Genomic DNA, 15,793 nt, shown 5'->3' with positions numbered 1-15,793 from the left:
AAGGCTCTAGCTCATGGGCTTCCTTCTCCAAACTTGAGCCGCAAAATATTCTGTTCCTTTTGCTTTCAGCGCCTTTCCCTGAGATCTCCAGAAGGGTGGCTCTTCTTATCCTTAAATCTTAGCCCAAGTGCTGCATTTTCAGACAGGTCTTTATTTTAGATCCCAAATAGATCCTCCCTTTTATTCTGCGTTCAGCACCCTTTCTGTAATTTTCCAAACATTTTCTCTATTTTAATGATATATTTGTTTACCTCTGTGTTAACAAGAGGTACTACTAGAATTTGAGCTCTAAGAATATGAGGACTGTTTATTTCACTTATCCCTGTGCAAGCTGCCTAGCACAATGTCACATATGAGGCATTGAATGAATGAAAAGATGAATGAATGAACAATATAAGTGTCAGGCTGAGAATACCACTGTGTAAAGGCTAACTGATACACCTGGAACAGTGTGGTCTTCAGGAAGGGCTCTGGGTAGAAGTTAACTGTTGCATTAACCATTTTTCTAACTAGCATAACTGATTTGTTTCTGTAAATTTTTGTTGGGAGGATAAGGTGAGATAACATGTACAAAAGCACTTAAAATAAAATATTGTACTCAGAAGTCTTTCTCCTACACAGTTCTCCTTGTACCTAGACACTATCCACAAGGAGAGTACGTGTCCTCAGAGATTCCCTCCTCTTTTCACGTTCCTTCATCCCTTTCCCTGCTCTCCTTATTCATTCCAGAAAGTGACAAAAAGTAGAGACTGTGACAGGGCTGTGCAGTGTGTGTCCAGCAATGCCTGCACCTTTAATAGCATATTCCCACCTGTGGGTAGGTGATAACCCCACCACTCCATGTGCGAGTCCCCTGAAGTCCTAGGAATATTCTGCAAGTGCTACCTCTTGTCTGCCCTCCGAATCCTTTTGTTCCATCTAGCTGCCTTAGGTTGGAGAGCCAATGTCTTGGGCTTAGTTTTAATTTCTCTGCTCGAACTCCCTTTGGATTAATTATTTAAGCCGTTCATCTTTAGACCCTACTTTTTGTTCAGTGCCTCACAGCCTCAGGGACCATCTCTCCTCCTTCTCTAGCCTGTCCCTGACTTCTGAAAACTTGGCCTGGCCAAGACCTCAGGTTCCCCCTTTGACTAGCTGGAAGCTTTCACACACTGTTAGATCACATACTTGCAAATGTTAATATGTTGTTTGCAATTCTAGCATATCATGTGTTATGAACCCCGTGTCTTCTGCATTTATTTATTATACTCACTTCCTTGTCTTCATGGCCTGCCTAAACTTTTTTATGGCTTCTCTGTTTCTTTTTGTCCTTCTGTCAATGATGGTTGTGACCTTATTTTCACAAAAGATACATTTTTAGGAGTGGTTTTTCAGATTTGTAGGTAGGACTTACTTCCATAAATACTGTACTGATGTCAGCAGCAACTCTAGGTCACTCTTTAAATCACTTTGTGGATAATTATGGTTGTGTTTTAAACCCATCAGTCACTATTGCCTATATTTACTTGCAGTGGCTGATTTTGAACCTGGAATTGTTGTGTTGGAAATATAATAAATATTAACTGTTTGCCATTGAAAGGGACCAACCTTTAAAGGACAGCATGATACATGATGAATAGTAGATTCAAGTTATAAAATCACTTTTATTATCTTCCTTCTTCCCTGCCTTCCTTTCTTCCTACCCTTTCTGTCTTCTTCAGTGAAAATTTAAGGTAGCTAACTCAGATTATAGAGTACAAACCATATTACTAATACATTTTAAGTTTATAAATCTTAAGGTTATAAATATTAGATTTCTACTGTAAAAATACTTATATGGAAAACACTAATGTTTAGTAACTTATCAGACTTCTCTGAATTATACCTCCAAGACATTAGTTACATTAATTATAAAATGCTGACATTTTGCAGTTTTTATGAATATTATGTGTTTTTAATTTTTTGCTTCTATACTTTATTATTCTTTAATTTTTTTATCTGAGAATATTACAGGGGTACAAACATTTTGGTAACATAAATTACTTTTGTAGAGTTTCAGTCAAAGTTATACATGTGCCCATCACCCAAATAGTGTGCATTGTGCCTGTTAGGTATGAATTTACCCAGCCCCTCTGCCCGCCTCCCACCTGCTTGATTTCTGTTGAGTTTTACTTCCATATGTGCATATAAGTGTTGATCGATTAATTCCAATTTAATAGTGGGTACATGTGGTATTTATTTTTCCATTCTTGCAATACTTCACTTAGAAGAATGGTCTCCAGTTCCATCCAGGTTGTTACAAAAGGTATTAACCTTTTAATGCCTTTAATACCTTTTGTAACATAGTTCACCATTTTTATTATGGCTGAGTAATACTCCATGGTGTACATATATCACATTTTATTAATCCACTTATGTATTAATGGGCACTTGGGTTGTTTCTATATCTTTGCAATTGTGAATTGTGCTGCTATAAATATTCTAGTGCAAGTATCTTTTTTATAAGATGTCTTTTTTCCTTTGGGTAAACACCCAGTAGTGGCATTGGTAGATCATATGGTAGTTCTACCTTTAGTTCTTTAAGGTATCTACATACTACTTTCCATAGAGGTTGTACTAGTTTGCAGTCCCACCAACAGTGTATAAGTGTTCCTTTCTCTCTGCATCCATGCCAGCATCTGTTGTTCTGGGACTTTTTGATAAGAGCCACTCTCACTGTAGTTAAGTGATATCTCATTTTGGTTTTGGTTTGCATTTCCCTGATGATTAGAGAGATTGAGCATTTTTTCATATGTTTGTTGGCCATTAGTCTATCTTCTTTTGAAAAGTTTCTGTTCATGTCTTTTGCCCACTTTTTAATGGGGTTGTTTGATGTTTTCTTGCTGCTTTGCTTGAGCTCTTTGTAGATTCTGGTTATCAGCTCTTTATCAGATGTATAGCATGCAAATATTTTCTCCCATTCTGTAGTTTGTCTATTCACTGTATTGATTATTTCCTTAGTTGTACAAAAGCTTTTTAATTTGATCAGGTCCCATTTATTTATTTTTGTTGTTGCTGTGATTGCTTTTGGGGTCTTCTTCATAAATTCTTTGCCTAGGCCAATATCTATAAGAGTTTTTCCAACATTTTCTCCTAGAAGTCTTGTAGGTTCATGCCTTAGGTTTAAGTCTGTTATCTACTGTGAGTTGATTTTTTTGAGTGGTGTGAGGTGGGGATCCTGTTCTATTTCAGTCTCCTACATGTGCCTATCCAATTTTCCCAGCACTATTTATTGAATAGGAACTTTTTTTTCCCAGTGTATGTTTTTGTCTGCTTTGTCAAAGATCATGGCAATATGAGGATGGTTTTATATCTGTGTTCTCTGTTCTGATCCATTGGTCTATTGAATATTATATTTTTATCCTATAAACATTATAGGAGCTTCCTTTTTCTTTGGAATTCAATTACAAATATTCACCAAATTGACAGTAAAGTTTCATACACTTTATTTCTCCTCCATATTTGTACATTGAGGCTATCTGAGGCAGGCTGTGTGATAATAGAAGGAGAGAATGGGTGAGAGAAAAAAAGGGTCTGGGCTGAAGACAGAGAAGAGAGAACAAATGTGAACATGCTATAATCAAAATAAGTTGAATTCCATTGCTGAATTCAAGAAGTGTTTCTGTATTAGAGGTTATCATTCTGTAAAAGCCATAAAGCATGCTCAAACTTCTGTAATGTGGAGAATGAACTGGATCAAAAAGGGAGTCTGTCTGAATGAACCATCATAGAATTTTTTAAACCATAGAATTATTGTCAAATGGCCAGTTTCCTGCTGATGACTGCTGCAGTGAATTGTTGAATTGTTGTTAAACTCACCTCTTATTCAGGTGAGTTTAAATATTAAAATGACTGAAAGTATGAGAAAGAGACAAAGAGAGAGAGAGAGGGAGAGAAAGAATCAGAGACTAAAAGAAAGAAAGAGACAGGGAGAGAATATGAATGAGTGAATATGAACATGCATGTAATAAAGGAAGGTTTGAAAAATGTTTTATTTCAGGCTGGTAGTCAGTAGACTCAAGTTCTACTTTAATCTCTAACATGAACTTATCAGGCCAGGCATCCAGCCTCTTTGTGCCTTTGTTTTCTTAGCTATCAAATAGGAATAATAGTAACATCTGTTCTACCTGCTGCACAAGTTTGTGGCAATAGTAGCATGAGATGTAAGATGTGGAACTGTTTTGAAAGCATCAAGTACTCTCTGCAGAGAAAAAGTCATGTTATCCAAGCATAACATTTTTTTAAAAAATTATTTTAAATCCAATGCTAACATTTTATATTTTTATCATGTATAACATGGTGTTTTGAAGTATATATACACTATAGAATATCTAAATCTAATTAGCAAATACATTACCTCACATAGTTATTTTTGTGTTGAGAACACTTAATGTCCACTCTCTTTGCATTTTTCAAGAATACAATATATCATCAACTGTAGTTACCTTGCTCTACAATAGAGTTCTTGAAATTTACTCCTCTTGTTTAACTGTATTTATGTATCCTTTGGCCAACATCTCCCAGTCCTCTCTCCCCACTTACCACCCCAGCCTTTGGTAACCACCATTCTACTCTCTACTTCAATGAGATCAACAATTTTAGATTCCATATAGGAGTGAGATCATATGGTATTTGTCTTTTTGTGCCTGGCTTATTTCACTTAACATATTTCTTCCAGGTTCATCCATGATTTTGCAAATGGCAAAATTTCATTTTTTTATGGCTAAATAGTATTCCATTGTATATATATACCACATTTTTTAATCTATTCATTCATTGATTGACACTTAAGTTAATTCCATAGCTTGCTATTGTGAATATTGCTGCGACACACATAGGAGTACAGATATCCTCTTGACATAGTGATTTCGTTTGCTTTGGATGTATACTCAGTAGTGGGATTGATGGATCATATGGTAGTTCTATTTCTAATTTTTTGAGGAATGTCCATACTGTTCTCCATAATGTCTATACTAATTCACGTTCTCATCAACAATGTATAAGTGTTCCCTTTACTCCATATCCTCCTCAACACTTGTTATGTTTTCTTGTTTTGATAATAGCCATTCTTTTTTTTAATATTTATTTATTAATTTATTTAACAGTAACAAAAATAAACCTACTACATGGTAACATAATTTACATTTTTAGGAAAAATTTTCCAAAACAAAAAATAACATTGAGAAAATGACATTGTATGTTTTTACATCTCTTCACCATTTAGCTTAATAGAGGATAGCTTGATTCTCATATCTGATTCTGCATTTACTGTGTTGCAGTGTGCTGTTTTGTTGAAGTATATAAACAAAATCTAGCTTCACTCAGGTCCATAAATAATAGCCATTCTAACAGGTGTGAGATGATATTTCACTGTGATTTTGATTTGTATTTCCCAGATAATTAGTGATGTTGAATATTTTTGATATACCTATTGCCATTTGTATGTTTTCTTTTGAAAAGTGTCTGTCTATTCAGGTCTTTTTTTCATTTTTAAATTGGGTTATTTGTTTTTTTGGAATTGAGTTCTTTGAGTTCCTTATTTATTTTAGATATTAGTGCCTTGTCATACGTAGAGTTGGCAAATATTTCTCCCATTCTGTAGGTTGTCTCTTCACTCTGTTGATTGTTTCCTTTGCTGTGCAGAAGCTTTTTAGTTTGATATAATCATGTATGTCTATTTTCCTTTTGTTGCCTATGCTTTTGAGGTTTTATCAAAAAAAAAAAATTCATGCACACATCAGTGTCATAAACCATTTCACCTATGTTTTCTTCTAGTAGTTTCATAGTTTTGGGTCTTGTATTTATCTCTTCCACCTATTTTGAGTTGAATTTTGTATATGGTGAGAGATAAGAGTCTAGTTTCATTCTTCTGCATAAGCATAACATTATTACCTTTGCAGAATTAGAGATAAGTGAGAGAACATTTGCTTTTGGATTTTATAATTGGAATAATTTATTCAAAATGTCAATGCAATTTAGTATGGTGGGCTTAGAAGTCAAACAATTTAGTAGAGTGTGGGCTTAGAAGTCAAACAGACTTGTGTTTAAATCCTGACTCTACTTGTCACTTACTAGCTGTACAACATTGGACAGTTTATATAACTCTCTGAGTTTCACTGTGGCAAACTTAGGAAGTCATTCTGAGACTTAAATGAAGTAAGGCTCTTTTCACATTTTGGAACACAGAGTAACTACTTAAATAATATTAATAGTAGTACTATTGCTATGATGAAGACTGATGTTGTCAGAATTGGGTTAATTTTTTCCCTTTGGTTAATAAACCTGAATGCCATAGCGCTTTTACAGCTAGGAGCATGATTGTTTCTTTTCAAATTTTAGTTATTTTCAAATGCCATCTCCCTTAAGGCAGACTCAAATTGTCTAATGTATTAAGGCCTACTGCAAAATAATATTTCAGAGATGTTGAAACTGAACCAGGTTCATCACAGTAGATGATCTGAAACTGAACCAAGTTCATCACAGTAGATGATCTGAAACTGAACCAAGTTCATCACAGTAGATGATCTGAAACTGAACCAAGTTCATCACAGTAGATGATCTGCCTCCTGAGATATGTAGGACACTGTGACAGGGCTAAATTTGGCTCTAATTTTATGGAATTAAGTGAATTGGGTGAATTACCCAAGTCACCATTTTCCACCAAGAGTAAGTATACACGTTTAGGGGGAGGGAATTAATAGATTCATGTTATTTTTCTGCCATTGAATTCAAACAAATTTACAATGTAAGGTAATTTAACCCAGAGATTAAGTCTGAGAAGGGTCTGAACAACAGAATTATTCTAAAATGATTTCTTTGATGAACAATTTAAAAATCAAGCCATTGCAGTGATTGAAATGACAATGCATAACACCTGGTGATGGTGTGAGCTACTGGATTTCAAAGACTAGTACCAATGTCATGGCACTTAATCTATGCCCCTAAGGCAGAGTTTCCCAGGGTGGTGAGGAACTTAATAGATATTCGTAGTGTGATCATGTTGACCTTGTTAGAAACAAGTGAATTCTAAGAGATCTCTATTATTTAGTGCTTTGAAAAGTTAAAAATAAAATGCTTTAAAACAGTGGGTTGCAACTAAGCATATAAATATCTGTAAAATATTTTTTTCTGGCTGGGTGCGGTGGCTCAGGCCTGTAATCCTAGGACTCTGGGAGGCCGAGGTGGGTGGATCACTCAAGGTCAGAAGTTCGAGACCAGCCTGAGCAAGAGTGAGACCCTGTGTCTACTAAAAATAGAAAAAATTAGCCGGGCATGGTGGCGCATGTCTGTAGTCCCAGCTACTCGGGAGGCTGAGGCAGTAGGATTGCTCGAGCCCAGGAGTTTGAGGTTGCTGTGAGCTAGGCTGACGCCACGACACTCTACTCCAGGCAACAGAGTGAGACTCTGTCTCAAAAAAATATATATATATTTTTTTCTTAATCATTTGCATTTTGGATATCTAAACATCAAAAATATAGTTAATTCTTAGTAGATCAGGCCCCCTAGTTCTTACATTCTGTAAGGACATTACTTTATGGTATTTCAGTGAAACTTCACAGTTCTACTTCTTTGATATGAAAGAAGGAGCTTATAGGACAAGAGTTTGATCTGGACTCTTTTGGAGACTGCCTATTTTTAGTTAGGCTCACTAGTGTGAATTAGCTGTAAAATGTATGTCTGGACAGCTGAATGAATAGTTGAATGGGATACTTTTAATATTGACTTTTTGGAAGTTGATGAACACCTACAAAGAACAATAATTTTCTGTACCTTTAATTAATACAAACCTGCCCCATCTGTTAACATCTAACCAGTGGTTTCTTTTTTTTAATTAATTAATTTTTAAAATTTTTATTTATGTTTTTATTTCAAAATATTACAGGGGTACAAATGTTTTGATTACATAAATTACTTTTGTACCACTTGAGTCAAAGTTATAAATGTGATTTCAAGAGCTACTTAGCATTGTTTCTAGTCAATGACAATGAGATGAGAATATTAGTTAAAACTGAGAATGCTAATTTTTAAAACTATTTTCAGTTTTTAGATAAACCTCCATCATGTTTTCCCTGACTGTACTAATTTACATGTTCACCAACAGTGTAGAAGAGTCATTTTTCTCCACATCCTCTCCAACATTTGTTATTTTTCATCCTTTTGATGATAACCATTCTAACTGGGTGAGATGACATCTCATTGTGGTTTTGATTTGCATTTCCATGATAATTAGTGATGTTGGAGTATTTTTTCATATATTTCTTGGCCATTTGTATGTCTTTTTAAAAGAAATTTCTATTCAGATGCTTTGCCCATTTTTAAAACAAATAATTTGGGTCTTTTTTTGCTGTTGAATTTTTTGTATGTTTTGGGTATTAGTCACTTTTTGATGAATAGTTTGCAAATATTTCCTCCCATTCTACAAATTGTCTCTTGATTGCTTCTTTTGCTGTGAAGAAGCTTTTTAGTTTGATGTAGTTTCATCTGTCTATTTTTGTTTTTCTTGCCTGGGCTTTTGAGGTCTTAGCATAAAATCTTTGCCTACACCAATGTCCTAAAGTGTTTCCCCTGTGTTTTCTTGTAGTAGTTTTATAGTTTTGGGTTTCACATTTAAGTCTTTAATCCATTTTGAGTTGATTTTGTATATAGTGAAAGATAAAGTTCTACTTTCCAGCAATCCCATTACGGCATATTTATCCAAGGGAAAAGAAATCAGTATATTAAAGAGATATCTGTACTCCCATGATTATTGCAGCACTATTCATAATAGTCAAGATATGGAATCAACCTAAATGTCAATCAACAGATGAATGGATAAAGAAAATGTGATATATATATGCACAATGGAATACTATTGAGGCATAAAAAAGAAGGAAATGCTGTCATTCTTGGCAACATGGATGAGCCTAGAGGACATTATGTTAACTGAAATTAAGTCAGGCACAGAAAGATTATACTGCATGTTTTCACTCATATGTGGAGCTGAAAAAAGTTGAGCTCATAGAAATAGAGAGTAGAATTGTGGTTATTAGAGACTGGGAAGTGTAGCAGGGAGAGGAGGATAAGGAGAGGTGGGTTAACAGATACAAAATTACAGCTAGATAAGAGGAATAACTTCTAGTGTTCTGTAGCACTATAGGGTGACTATAGGTAATATTTACTGTATATTTTCAAAAAGCTAGAAAGGAGGATTTTGAATATTCTCAACACAAAAAATGATAAATACTTAAGGTGAGGGAGGATATGCTAGTTACTGTGATTTGATCATTGCACATTGTATACATGAATAGAAACATGACTCTGTATCCCATAAATATGTTTAATTATTACGTGTGAACTATAAGTAAAAGAAAAGAAACCAGAATGATTGTTACCATCTGAATGACATTTGATCAAACAAGTATTTTATGTGCTAACCATCTTCCCTTTCCCCAATCATTATTTTTAGAACTATTTCATCATGATTTCATAATTTAGTTCAATGGAACTTAATCATCTGTTTTAGAACTATAGGAAGAAAATTAGAAGGCAATTGGCAACTGGAAAAAAATTTCAATGTATGTAATAGACAAATATTATTAATCACCTAAGAACTATGTTGCCATCATATATTTAGACCAAGTGATGTTTGTGTTTTATATCAAATGTTAATTATAGGTATGAATACTGAAAATAGTTTTGATTTTCTCCCAACTAGTCTTGTTATAAGATTGAAATAGCTGTAGCAGAGTTCATTGATGTAAAATTCATTCTGAAACTTGTTGAAAACTGGTTTACAGTTTTGAGGAAATATCTAAATTGGCCAATAGCTCTGTAGGATTAAATTTTATCTTTAAAAAAAATCTGGGCTTGCTGATATTTCTTAGCTCTCAGCCAGCTTATACCTATGGAGTTCATTCAGGAAAGCTGTTGGGCAAGAAATAGGATCCACTGTTTGGGCAGAATCTAAACATTTGTGGCAGCAAGAAGACTACTAGTTTTTCTCGCTTATAGGTGATTAACCAAATATTTTACAATAATAGATAAAGTTATCCTGCTGCAATAATTCCTGGAATTAGAAACTTTTAAGAGATCTTGCAAGGACTGTACCTGAGTGAAGGAGCTATGAACTGTCAGTGGGGATTTGGAGTTAACAATTACACAGCCTATACTGTAGGCCAAGATAAACTTGGAAATGTACTTACTGCTTCTCCTGATATTTCAGCCCAAAGCTGAACATTGAGAACCAAACATATTTAATGAGTTATTTTTCTTTTAGTCAAAAGTTTCATACTACATTTTTAAATTGCTTCAGCTGATTTCCATTCTTAACAATAACTTCATAGCTTTGACTATTTTTTTTTTTTTTAAATGCCTGGGAGTCTTTTTCAAACAAAGGGATCAGATGTTAATGCTCACATTTCCGGGCAAGGCTGTTTTTGGCATATTTACTATTGCCTGCTACACAATTGGGGGGAAACTGATCTAGAGATCAGTAGAGAGTGTATGAGTGGACAGACTTTAGGCCTCTAGAGACAGTTCTTAAAATTGAAGATGAGGCCTCATTCTCTCCTAATATGTAAGAGTTACCTGGGAATAAGTGAATCAAAGTCCAAATAAATGTAAGGTTGATGACAGTGGTTTCTAATTGTTTCAATTATAAGGATTCCTTTTAAACCTGATAATAAATTTTGCTTTCAGTATCCCTTAGTTGACGAAATGCATTACAGAAAATCTCAAAGAACTCGGTAACATTTTAAAGTAAATTTATGTAGTTTATTCTTTATGGCCGATATATTATCTGTAAATCATCTGTAAATCCTTCACTGGATTCCTATGGCCTTTAGAATAAAATAAAACCTTTATCACAGCCTCCAAGGCCCTGTGAGACCTGTCCCGTCCCATTCTTTCTTGCTCACTGTGCGCATCCGCCATATAGGCCTTTCTGATTCTTGAACAGATCAAGGTGATTTTAACCTCTGGAGCTTTGTCCTTGTTTTTTCTTCTACTTAGAATGCTTTCCCTCATCATCTTGGCAATGCAGAAGACAGTGGTTGGATCTTATTGTCATGTAGTCCTTAGTTCAGAGAGGCCTTCCTGACCACTCAATAAAAATTAGCCTTCTCCACTCCTTGGAAAAACATTACTGCCACTTAGATGTTGTTAGCCTACTATATGGTAACCGCAATATAGAATATCCTTTTATTAGGTTAAGAAAATTAATGAGGGTCTGTTTATTAGCAGTGAGTAATGCTGGCTCCCTTGTTTGAAAAGTATGTATATATTTTCCTATGCTCACTCTAGAATTGCCCATTTTTACCTAAGCTTGTGTAGAAAGACAATTTTTGTCACATATTTTCTGTGTCTATTCAGGAACATTTTCTGCAATAAGTAAGTGGAGAAGGGGACTTTCCAATTTCTTTTTCTTTTCAGCAATAGGTTCTTGCTCTGTCACCCAGGCTGGGGTACAGTGGCACCATCAGAGCTCGCTGCAGCCTTGAACTCCTGGGCTCAAGTGATCTTCTCGCCTCAGCCTCCCAAAGCACTGGGATTATAGGCGTGAGCTACTGCATCCCGCCCTTTGATTCATTTTTTTTTTAGTTGAAAGTTTGGAAGAACTATTGCTAATCCTTGCATTAAATTATCTGAGGATATTATGCCACCTCATGAAATTTTAAAGGAAAGAAAGGATTATCATGTTGGCTTAGAATTTATAAATTAAGTTACACTAAATTCTTAGAGTGTTAGAAAAATAATCTGTATCTGGAAATGTACTAGAGTCGGTTTGTACTGGCTCATGTAAAATCTGCTTGTTAAATTTTAAGGAATTTTGCAAGTAGGTTGACTTCACATGAAAGCTTGAAATTGGCTATGGTGAAAGTATTTACACCATGAAAACTGGCAAATGCTGCAACCAGGGCTTCCTCCACTTCTCCTTACCCCACCAGAAAGGCAGTTTACCAACATATCTTTATATATCAATAATATTTCAGAGGCTGACAATTCAACGATGACAAAGCAATAGAGCTAGCTCAAAATAACTGAGTTACCTATATGGATGTTTGGATTAAACAAACACAAATTTGGGGCATAGAAAAGAAAGGTTTTTATTTATTTATTATTTCAGGGTATTATGAGGGTACAAACTTTATGGTTACATTTTATATCTTTTCCTCACCCAAGCGAGGGTTAAAGGCATGGCCTTCCCTCCTACAATGCTCCCCGTGCCCTTTAGTTGTGAGTTTATGCCCCCATTGTCCTAATCCCTGGAGAGTATTACTGCCATGAGATCACCCTAGTGTTGATCAGTTAGTACCAATTTGATGGCGAGTATAAGTGGAGCCCATTCTTCCGATCTTGTGGTGCCTCACTTTGGATAATGGGCTTAAGTTTAATCCAGGAAAATATAAGAGGTTCGAGATCACTGTTGTTTCTTATGATTGGTTTTTAAAAATAGATTATTTGTACACAGAGACAGACAGGAAGGATTGAAAAAATTAAGATCTTTGTGTTTGTTTCTTACACCTCCCAGATAAGGCTGCTGAATTCTTGCAAAATATTGTTAAAATGTATACTCTGGGTTAGGGCAGATAGCCACCTTTGGTACTTGTGATATCAGCCTTTCTCCAGCTCCCATACCAGTAATATAGGTCAACTGATCTTATACGTGGCATTGAATAGTAAGTGTCTTAGACCATTTCTTCGGGTATAGAAAAAGATTCAAAGGAGAGTTTGATGGGAGCCCTGACTAATTGTAGTCCATAATGTTGGAGCAAGTAGAGACTAATGAGAGTTGACCTAAGGTTCCTAGCCCTCAATGGAAAAGGATTTAAAGGAAAATTACATGATGAAGCAGGACTTTGAGTATTACTCACTGATAAGAACACCTTTGAGTTGCACTACACAGAGGTACAAGAACTCTCTCTGGCTATGAGAACAGAGACATTATTAGTGACATTTCAAAAACAAAAATGTTATTTGACAACACATATATGAAGGGATAAATAAGACATAGGTCCTATATTGATGAGTTTGTTTTAAAGTGACACAAGGGTGTATATGAAAGCCTCCAGTTTGTTTTTTCAGAGACCTGAAATTAAATGTCCTCCAAAATATGGAATTTGTGAAACAAGAACATCCTGAAATCCCATCCTCTTCCCTGCCCTCCCCCCAAACTCTGTGTTAAACACTTGGAAAATTTGGATAATTCTAAGGGATTGTGTTAGAGCTCATTGTTTCATCTTTTATGATGTCTTCATAAAACAGGATAATAGTCCTGTTTATGAGAGGGTAGAAAGTGACTTTCTTCAATCATCTTTGGATGGAGCTAATTATTTTCTTGGAAGAGGGCTTTATTTTTAATCTTGCCGCATTTCTAGGACCTAGATCTTTAATGGAGCACTATTAATATTTTCCAACGGATAACAGACCATCTGTATCTTAAACAAGTTTGTGTTCTGGGTTGATGACATCCAGTCATCATGATGTTAGAAACTATGAACCTATTGGATAGCCCCACTCTCTGACACAAAATAATTTTTAGGAAAGAGAGAATATAATACAATTCAACTAAAATTAATTTCCTGAAGATTGGATAAGTCCAGGTACTTGAAAAAATAGTCCTAGATCAATAGATCTTGGGAGTCAATATGAAGGATTTACTGGTATTCTTGAGGTCAGGAGTGTTGAAGATTTTAATAATACCACAGTTAATACTACTAGCACCTTTATCTCCCTCCATTTACTGAAAGTAACATTATATTCACCAGTCTTCACATATAAACCTGTTAGGTTGGCATTTCTTTAAATATCATTTTATATGTGATAAAATGGAAATTTAGAAAATAAGACAACCCACTCAAAGTTTTGTAGGTGACAAGGCTGGGATTGGGACCCAAATATATGTAATTTCAAAGCCTATCTTTGTATTTCATTACACACATTTTCTTACCCTAAAATCAATTCTGTATCCTGCTTTTTCACTTAAAAATAGTATAAGAATTTCCTATGTGCCATTAACACTCTTCATAAACATAATTGTAATCACAGTATAATGGTTCATTCTACAAATATTCCTCATAGTAATAAACTTTCAATTGTTTTTATTTTTTATGTACATCTTTTTGTTACTTAAAACCAAACCATTACAAAGCATAGTGTGTGAAGACTAGGCCAGTTAGACTGAGGTCTAGATGCAAAGAGAGCTAGGCAGGTATCGTTATTTCCCTGAAAGCCACTTGCTAAGTAAATGTGGCCAGCTTGTGTTTAATTTCTTTTTAATTAACACCTTTAATATAAAATTCCAAATATATTGTTTCCTCTTTATGTTGTTAAGATCTCTGCTTTTGTCTTATCCTGTTTCTGACTTCTTTAAGGGTACTCTGATTGTTCTCCTCCTGGTAAAATATTTCTTAGTATCTCTTCTACTTTGATTTTTGTATCCTTAGAAAGTCATTTGGAACTTTTTATCCCAGAAAATAAAATTACCACAATCTTGGGAACTTTCCTGTTAACCACTGAATCCCAACTACAGAATTTAGTATCTTTTCTACCGACTACCTGTATTTAGTCCCATACCTAAATCATGTTGCATTTCAAACATCTTGTTTGATGGAGTTACCTCAATTTAAGCTGCTTGAGGAAAGAAACAGTCTCTAAAGAAGCATGAGATGTACATAAAGAACTGTCCCATTTCTCCCAGTTGTTTCAAACTGCTAATTAGGAATCCAACTCTTACCTATTTTTATCCAAACTATTTTTTAAGCACCCATATCATGACTGGCATCATAGTAGACACTAGGCATACAGTACAGAACAAATTAAAAATGACCCCTGTGTATGTAGAGTGTAAAGTCTACTGGAAGAGGCACAGGGGAAATAAGTAAACAAATTGTGGGTTTTTTTTCTTTTCCTGTAATTGAGTATAGCAGAATACATGCCTGATGTTCTTTTATAATACATAAACATAGTAAGAGTAGTGTTTGTACTAGAATTTTTTTGTATTTTGTTCATATTTATTCTTTAACTAAATTACAAACTTTAAAATGTTTGTCTATTGGTTTGTCTACATTCTTTGTGGTTAAAAAATATAAAACAAAATGAACTTGTATGATTTTGTTTGTTTGTTGGTCACTTGTTCATTAAATGATATATTACCTAAAGAAAAATTTCTCAGTGCCTTTTCTGCTGTCACAGAACTACTTTATTCTCAGGTTTTTCAGAAAATTAATGAATTCCTAACAAGAAAATGCATTTGTAGTGTGCCAGAGCACTGTACGGCTCTGTTAAACCTCACAAATTATGAAAGAGCTTGTCAGATGTTCCAGTAAATCTCCCCTCTCTTGCATAGGTCCAAGGATCTTATAAAGGAAGCCATCCTTGACAATGACTTTATGAAGAACTTGGAGCTGTCACAGATCCAGGAGATTGTGGATTGTATGTACCCGGTGGAGTATGGCAAAGACAGTTGCATCATCAAAGAAGGAGATGTGGGGTCACTGGTGTATGTCATGGAAGGTATGGTTTGTAACTCTGATCTTCTGACATTCAAATATTTCCTTTTTACCTTATCAGCCTGCACACAGATGGCACTATATTACATGGAAAATTCCACTTTTCCTTCTTTTGTTGAGAAAGTTTGAAAAGAGGTGAAATACTGCTTAGGGTTAGAGGTTGACTAATTATGTGAAGTGTTTGTGTTTAGAATATTAATATGAGAATCCAATATGTTTTCAGATATGGGGAAAATGATAGTGTGGAAAAAAAAAGAAACGCTATTTATTGCTCTGAATAATACTGT

General features: G+C 34.8%; 1 protein-coding gene across 2 annotated transcripts in view; it reads left to right on the top strand.

Moving 5' to 3' along the window:
- Nucleotides 1–15,793, top strand: part of PRKG1 (protein kinase, cGMP-dependent, type I) — a 1,343,769-nt gene that overhangs the window by 133,131 nt on the left and 1,194,845 nt on the right. For both annotated transcript variants that reach the window (XM_012659754.1, XM_012659753.1), the window contains exon 2: nucleotides 15,344–15,510. In XM_012659754.1, the coding sequence (XP_012515208.1) occupies nucleotides 15,344–15,510 (167 nt within the window). The remainder of the gene's footprint in view (nucleotides 1–15,343; nucleotides 15,511–15,793) is intronic.

The sequence above is a fragment of the Propithecus coquereli genome, unplaced genomic scaffold (genome assembly GCF_000956105.1).
Source record: "Propithecus coquereli isolate 6110/MARCELLA unplaced genomic scaffold, Pcoq_1.0 Scaffold63, whole genome shotgun sequence".
Lineage (NCBI taxonomy): Eukaryota > Metazoa > Chordata > Mammalia > Primates > Indriidae > Propithecus > Propithecus coquereli.
This window is presented reverse-complemented; position numbering and strand designations above follow the sequence as displayed.